The sequence below is a fragment of the Otolemur garnettii genome, unplaced genomic scaffold (assembly GCF_000181295.1).
Source record: "Otolemur garnettii isolate 467f Iridium unplaced genomic scaffold, OtoGar3 scaffold00109, whole genome shotgun sequence".
NCBI lineage: Eukaryota > Metazoa > Chordata > Mammalia > Primates > Galagidae > Otolemur > Otolemur garnettii.
The window spans coordinates 1,479,832-1,488,122 of NW_003852504.1; the positions used below are offsets into that span (position 1 = coordinate 1,479,832).

Genomic DNA, 8,291 nt, shown 5'->3' on the forward strand with positions numbered 1-8,291 from the left:
AGGCAGGTGGATTGCTGAGCTCACAGGTTCAAGTCTAGCCTGAGCCAGAGTAAGACTTTGTCTCTAAAAATAGCCGGGCATTGTGGCAGGCGCCTGTAGTCCCAGCTATTTGGGAGGCTGAGGCAAGAGAATCGCTTGAGTCTAAGAGTTTGAGGTTGCTGTGAGCTATAATGCACTCTACCGGGGGCAACAAAGTTAGACTCTGTCTCAAAAAAAAGACAATTAAAGGATGATCATAATCGTAGTAATGAGCACAACCCTCTATTGGAGCATTTAATCTACTTGCGGCACCTTAGTCTACCTACCCCTCCCAACAGCCTTAGGGGCCGAGTCCTAGGATCTTCCTATTACAGATGAGGAAACCAAGGCACAGAGCCCTTAAAGCCACTTGCCCAAGGTTTCAGTGTGTGTAAGTGACCAAATCAGTATTCTATGCCAAGGAGTCCACCTGCCACCCCTACTATCACAGCCATAGCTCACCACTATCTACAAGTGTCCTCCACACATTATAATAACCCATGTAGACCAACTAAAGGGAACCACATGACTGAGCCCCAACTTTAAGAAAGGCCCCCTCAGACTCCTTTGGCCATTTTCTAGAACTCAGATGACCACACATGAGAATGCAATTCTTGTCCACCAGCCACACCCAGGCCTAGGCCCCCACACTATGTCCCCACAGGCCAAGTAGCCAGATATTTCCCTGGCTCCCCCTCTTGTCCTTTACGTCAGCATTTCCTCTCCCCATCAGGAGGCATATACCCGCGTGTTGATAGGAAATATCGACCTGTCCAGTCTCATCTTTCCTGCTGCTACATCAGGTGGGTTTCAGAGATCAGGCTGGATCCAGACCCTTAGATCTAATTTCATAGGACTCAGACTACCACCCTGAGAGGCCTACCCCTTGTATAGATAAGAAAATCCAGCCTAGAGAGAGAAGGTGACTTGCCTGCCCAGGGTCACACAGAAGGTTAATGTCAGGAGAGTCAGGCCTTGAACCTAGGTCTCCTGCCTCCTAATCTAACACCATCACTCAATGGTGGGAGAGATTATAGTGGCTGCAGCAGTCATGGGAGGATTCCTACAAGAAGTAGATGGCAAAGTGCTAAGCCTCAGTAGACGGGCAGAAATTGTAGTAGAGTCACCAGTCCAGGTAATAGGTACTCTGTACAGTATCCCAGAGATAGTGGGAGCTGGTCTGGCCAGGGAGCCACTAAGTCCATCCATCAGCACCTCTCCATCCCAACCCAACATCATTGTGTCATTGCATGCTTAGCGGCCTCTCAAGGGCCCTCTCCTTAGGTACCACCCTGGTAGCTGAGCAAGAAGGGGCAAGGTGACAGCCTGGATATAGTCAACTGACTAGAGGTCATCTCTCTTCGCTTCCAGGGCGGGTGATGGAGGCCTTTGCTCGCAGAGCCCTGTGGAATGTTGGGCTCAATTATGGTCATGGGACAGGCCATGGCATTGGCAACTTCCTATGTGTACATGAGTGTAGGTATCATCTCAGCACTCTCCTGGGGTCTCCCCTTGTATGACACCCCCGTATGAAGGGGGTAGAACACTTCACAGGTATGGGAATGACTGAACCCAGAGAAGTGCCTTGACCCACACAAGGTCACCCAGCTCCAAAGGGTAAGTGAATGCTGGCAGCTGGCCAAACCTGCTGGCCACCTGACATCCAAAGAAGACCAACACCTAGTGACAAACTTATACAGACCCCAAAGAAATAAAGGCCAAACCATTCTAGTGTGTACCAGCCCCCAGGTAGACAATTATACGGTGAATAAGTGCTACCAGACATGACCAGGGAGCCCCAGCTACCTGATCTTGCCTGGAACCTACTTATTTCTGAGCTGATGAGTACACGAGAGCTGACAGCATGACTATATCTTCCTTTCCAGGGCCAGTGGGATTCCAATCCAGTAACATTGCTATGGCCAAGGGCATGTTTACTTCCATTGGTATGCCTCTCAGGCCCCTCTACCCCACCACCCCTTCCCAGAGCAGGGCCATCCCAGGACTACAGTCTAGGGCACACCAGCCTTTAGGAAGCAAACCAGGTATAGGTACAGCCCTGGCTCTACCAATGCACTCACTTGCCTCCCCACTTCTATCCCTGTGCCCATCCCCAAATGGCTTGTCCAACCCCAACCCAACCCCAAACCCCACCAGCCCACACCCTCTTTTTGCTCTTGGGATTTGGTTCCCAGCTGCACATATAGAGTTCCCAAACACTGGATTAACAGGACAGTGGTACCCACAACCCAAGTGGGCTCTTAGATCTTCCTTACTTTAGGCTACAGGGGAGAGAGGGTCAGAGGCACAGCTGTGGGGATCTGATGCCCAACAGGGAAGGATTGCCTTTGCTTAGCCAATAGGCATCTAACAAGTCATGGGGCTGCCATAGTCAACATCCAGGGGTCAGCCAGGTAGCTGGGCCCTACAGCTACTCATCAGTTGGTATAGGAAGCCTAGGCTTGGGTCCTCCCCTTGCTTAATGCCACCATCTCTGTATCTCCCAGAACCTGGTTACTATAAGGATGGAGAATTTGGGATCCGTCTTGAAGATATAGCACTCGTAGTAGAAGCAAAAACCAAGGTAAAGTGCTACTGAGATGGGCTGGAGGTGTGGGAAGAATGACAGTAACCTTGGGCTGCATAGTGGGTGAGGAAGGTCCAAGGAAAAGGGCATTTAATGCGCAGGCATGAATTTGCTGATAGTCTTCCTTAGCACTGTAGGAGTTCCATAAACCAGAGATTCTCAAGCCTGTTTGCAAGTTACAATCATCTGGAGAACACCTTAGTTTTTTAATTGACAATGCCCAGGCCCCCCTCCACACCAAGTGAATCAGTAATCCTGCCCTAAATCATTGGCTCTCAATGCACATAATAATCGCCAAGGGAGCTTGTTAGAAATAAAAATTCTGTATAGTAGCAATCAACAAGATAAAATACCTAGATATAAACTTAAAAAGACTTACATGGAGAAACTCTCTTCCAAGGGACATAAAAAAGATTTAAGTAAATGGTGCTCTCTGGAGAGAAGTCTCAGTATTGTTAAGATGTCATTTCTCCCTAAATTAAGCTATAAATTCAAGACAACCTGAATTTCAATGCTAACTGAATACTTTTGCAACTTCACAAAATGATAGTAAAGTTTATTTGTAAAAATAAACATGCAAAGATAGCTAGGTAGCTAGAAAAATTCTGAAAAGGAGAGCAATAAGGAAAATTAGCCCTATCAGATTTAAACAGAAACTGCCATAACTAAAGCAGTATGACACTGGAGATGAACTAGATACCAGTAACAAGACAACAGACTAGTTAGTCCAGAAATAAACCCTCTAATTCCCATAAAAGACATGGGAAGTTAGTTTACCAAAAAAGCTGATGTTTTGAAACACTAAGAAAGATTATTCTTGCAAGTGGTCAGGAGGAATAAATGGCTGGTCATTTGTGAGAATTAAATTGAATAACCTCCAAAATAAAATTCCAGATGAACCAAAGTTTTAAGGTGAGCAATAAAACCAGAAAGGATCTAGAGGAAAAAAAAAAAAACCTGTATAAATTAATCTATAATCCCAGGGTGGAAAGGGGCCTTCCTATGCAAGACTCAGAAGCTATGAAGGAAAAGATTAGTACCTTTGACTACATTAAATAGAAACATCTACATGGAAACAATACCATAAACAAGGCCAATACAGCACATATCACGGAGAAAGGATGAATGTCCTTATTTTGCCATGAGCTTTTTACAAATCGGTAAGACATAAATAGACAAAATAGAAAAAACATACAAAAAACATAAACAGGCATTTCACTATAGTGGTCTGCACACATGTGAAAAGATGCCTAACTTCATCCTTAAAGAAATACAAATCAAAACAAGGACCAAATGCCATGTTTCCTATCAGATTGACAAAAAATAGAGACTTTGATGATACCCAGTGCTGGTGAGTATGTGGAGAAATGGGAACTCTCATACACCACTGGGGGTATGGGTACAAGAGGTACAACCTTTCTGGAGGACAGTTTGACAGTATCTATCAAGATACTTACTAAAAATGCCTATACCTTTCATCTCAGTAATCCCTGGACCAGTGATGTATCTTCTGGCTGCTGTCCTAAAAGTTTACCAAGTTGTTTATACAGGGATATTGATCTGTAGCATTAATATAAATAGTAAAAAAAAGTGGAAGCAGCCTAAATATCCACAAGTGGTTGAATAAATCACAGTATAGCCACTTACTAGACTTGCATAGCCCTTAAGAACAATGAGGTAGATCTTCTGGCACTACCATGGAGCACTCTCCTGGGTTAACTAAGTAAGTGGGGAGGAAAGTGTGCAAAAATATGGAAGGTAGGATCCATTTGCATGAATTTTAAAAGTATATATGTATATGGATACATATACTTCATATACCTAAAATGTTTTCAGGAAGGAAACTGGGCAGGGGAGAAACCTTTTATCTGTATTGTGTATCTTTGTGTAGTTTGAGTTTCCTAACCACATATGTGCAAGGGTTGTTTGGGAGATGAGAATTACCAGCTACCTTTTTCTTCTTTATACTTACATCTATAGACAGATCAACAGGTACATAGATATATGGATGATCTATCCATGATGGATAGATAGATAGGCAGACAGATAGATAGAAAAAACTAATAACTTATTTTAAAATTATTTAAATGTGGCTTTCTGGGCCCTGCCCTAGAAATTTTGCTTCCAAGAGGTTTGGGGAGGTGGGCCGGGAATCTACATGTTTAACTTGCTCCCTAAGTGTTGTTGAAACACACATTTTGAAAAACACAGACCTAAGTTGAACTTTCAGGAATCAGGAAGAAAGCACCACAGATGGGCATTAAGTGGTAGACAAGAGGGCTGGATAAGAGAAAGGACTCTGGAAGGCTTGGACCTACCCAGAGCGTCCATGGTTGATGAGGGCCAACTCCCTGTACCTGCTGCTTCTGCATGGCGTGCTCTCCCCCTCCCTTCAGCCTGGCTCCTCCTCCCCCCTCACTGTCTTACTCATCTGCCTTTTCTGTGGGCTCTCAGTACCCAGGGACCTACCTGACCTTTGAAGTGGTGTCCTTGGTGCCCTATGACCGGAACCTCATCGATGTCAGTCTGCTGTCCCCTGAGCATGTGAGTGCCCCTCAGTACTGTTCCTCGGCACCTGCCCCTCGCCCAGGAGGTTCCACACTGGTAGTACTTGTAGGCATGCCCTGGGGCATCCCTCCCCAGCTCACTAGAGACCCCAGAGCTTCTAGAACTTTCCAGTTAGACCAGTCTGCCCAACCTCAGGTAGTGAAGACCTGAAGAGTCCAAGACTGGGCCACTGAGCTCTGCCACTACAAGGCCTAGAACTCGCAACCTCTTCCCCTCTCCAGGCCTCAGTCTCTGCTTTTATAAAATGGGGGTAATAAAGCCTGCCCTGCTGACTCCCATTCCTGGGCCTGAAAGGACCTTAAAGTCACTATGACATTAAACAGCCACTATACACACAGCCTTTGGGAAGCCTCAGAGAATGCCTGAGGCCTGATGGTGGCAGGGACCTATGGGTACCTAAACCAAGGTGGATGGCTAGAATACCACAGCAGGAGGCTGGATGACACCAAGACCTCATCTCTTGGTAGCTTGGTTTGGGAAGGCTCTCACTACCTTTACCCTTTGCAGTTCCAGTACCTGAATCGCTACTACCAGACCATCCGTGAGAAGGTGGGCCCGGAGCTGCAGCGGCGCCAGCTGCTGGAGGAGTATGCATGGCTACAGCAGCACACAGAGCCCCTGTCTGCCAGGGCCCCGGGCACCACCTCCTTGGCTTCTGTGTTGACTGCCTCTGCTCTTGCTATCCTCAGCTGGAGCGTCTGAGGCTCCAAACTGTCCCACTGACCCTCCATTTGATGTGGGTCCCACCTGCTCAACTCCCTTAACCCTGTACCACACATGCCCCCAAGAACCCCTGCCTGCACTTCACCTGGAAACCATTGCTTTCAGCCTCCCTCCCCAGGACCAGGCCTCAAGGACTCAGGGTTTCTTGGCCCCAGGCAGCACCTTGCCCCCACCTCAGGCTATACCTCACCCTGGCTTCCAACTGCAGCTCCCCAGATAGGAGAGCTAACTAGTCCCTTCCCTCAAAACAGAAGATTAATAGGACAGTGCCCCTAACTCCCAGGGGCTCCTTGGTCCTGGGAGAGCCTGACACTATCACCACCTGCTGGACATAGCCAGAGGTGTTCCCACTCACACTCACTCTTGACTTTTTGGTTTTCCCATGCCCTTGAGACTGACCCGCCTCCATCAGCTAGCAACACTGTGATGGGGCTCCCTGCCTGCTGTGCCTGCAGAGGGAACGGAAGGGGGGCTTGCTGAGTCCTCTGCTTGCCGACTGTTGCCCTAAAGTCGACCAGAACAGCACAGTGGCCGCTGAATGAGCCTGGAGCTGGAGACCAGCCAAGGACACGCACTAGCTCCCCACACACATGAGCCCATCTCTCCTAAACCCTGGGTGGGTTCCACGCCAAGTGACAGCAGAGGAGTTAAGCCACGGGAGTCTGCCCATGGGGAAGGAAGGAAAGTGAAGAGGCATTCTGGAATATGCTGTGGAATATGGCCCCACCAGAGGCTGGGCAACAACCTAGGCAGCGGCACTGAGTCACTATCCTGCTTCCCTGGCATTCTGGGAGCCCTTTGAACTTTCCAAAGTGCGGCTGACGTGACAGTGCTATTAAATCCTCCCACATCCTTAGATGGCCCTCAACCTTGTGTGCACAGATTGCAGTTTCCCCTCTTTACAGACAGAAAAACAGCTCCAGACAGAGAGGGTGGCTCCTGCCCAAGGAGATGATGGGGCCAGATGAGAGGACAGTGCAGTTCTTTTGCCCTTCAGTGCCATGCAGTCCCTCAGCCTACCTCCCAGCCCCCTCCTCATTCTCTGAGTCTGCTGTGGTGAGAAGAGTTTGCTCTGGCCAAATCGGCCGTTAGCCACCTGGGTTCACATCCTGCTAAGATGCTTAAAACAGCCTGGCAAAGACGCCTGCTTCTGGGTTTTGCATTGTGTCTGCTGTGTTGCCAATGAGCGCTGTTACCTGTGGCTTTTGTGGTGCCAGAGAAAAAAGAGAGGGTGAGGTGGGGGTGGGGATGTGAGGCTCCCAGAAGCTCGAAGGGGAGGGGGGTGCACATGGGCTTGAGAATGTGTGTGTGAGCATGCGCGCATGTGCAAGGACGCTCAAGCATGCCTGCCACGCTCGGCAAGCCACCTGCGGCCTGTTCTAAAGGTGGTGTAACCTTGTGGAGGAAAAGAAGGGAGCCCTGTGCTGGGGAACCGGTCAGTATGGTCTAGAAAAGCTGGAGCCAGAACCTTTGCCTGGCATAGCACAGTTGGCTAGAAGGAGAGAACCAAGCGCAGGACGCAGGATGCTTGGGCAAAGGCCCCAAGTGCCCCTAGTCTGGGACCAGGCCTAATTGTGACAGTTAACGCTACCAATGCCTGCATACAAAGGCCCCAGGCCTGACCCACTTTCACTAGAGAGCCTGTAGCACTCTAGTGGACCTGTTTGCTGAGTTCTTTGCTCTTTCACCTGCTAGCCCCACAAAGCTACTAATAACAAAATTAAAGTCACCATCATGATTATTATCACTACCACTTCTGAGTGTTTATTATGTACCACTGTGCAAAAAGCTTGACATGTGTTTTCTTATTTAGTCCTCACAACCTAGGAAAAGGTACTTTTATTATTCCCATTTTACAATTGAAGGAACTGAGTGAGGCCCATATAGATTAATCAACTGGGTCAAGGATATATATTTTTTAAAATCAGGCAAATTAAAAAAAAACAAGATTCAAGCCAGTCAGATGACTCAAGAATCCATCGTTTCAGAAAATGATAAGTGGTATGGCTCTTACCATTTTACAGATGAGAAAAATAAAACTTGAGTGGGATCACACAGCTGGTGAGAAGCAGAGTCCATACCATACTGCTTGCCCAAGGCCTGCTAGGCCTTTGCTTTTGCACCCTGGGGTCCTAGTAGGTCATGGGCAACAAGAGGGCACTGGACACCTGAACAATTCCCACTTGGAGACTTTTCATCCTGAGACAGCTGATGTGCTCTGCTCTCATCTCCTCAGCCCAAGACCCAGAACTCCACCTCATGTCCTCCCTGTAATATATAACGGTCCCTTCCAACCCACCATTCTGGAATTAAGAACCTCAGCCCTGGAACGTGACTGTAGAGGGGTTAAAGCCACCTCAGCCCCTCTCCTCCCTGGTACCCAGACAGCTAGCAC

At 48.0% G+C, this 8,291-nt stretch overlaps 1 protein-coding gene across 1 annotated transcript in view; it reads left to right on the top strand.

The window, feature by feature from the left end:
• Window positions 1–7,621, top strand: part of XPNPEP2 (X-prolyl aminopeptidase 2) — a 28,530-nt gene extending 20,909 nt beyond the window's left edge. Inside the window, exons 16-21 of the mRNA XM_003796930.3 lie at window positions 752–821; window positions 1,390–1,494; window positions 1,905–1,964; window positions 2,526–2,602; window positions 5,060–5,149; window positions 5,681–7,621. Coding sequence (XP_003796978.1) covers window positions 752–821; window positions 1,390–1,494; window positions 1,905–1,964; window positions 2,526–2,602; window positions 5,060–5,149; window positions 5,681–5,875 — 597 coding nt within the window. The 3' untranslated portion in view covers window positions 5,876–7,621. The remainder of the gene's footprint in view (window positions 1–751; window positions 822–1,389; window positions 1,495–1,904; window positions 1,965–2,525; window positions 2,603–5,059; window positions 5,150–5,680) is intronic.
• The last annotated feature ends 670 nt before the right edge of the window (window positions 7,622–8,291 follow it).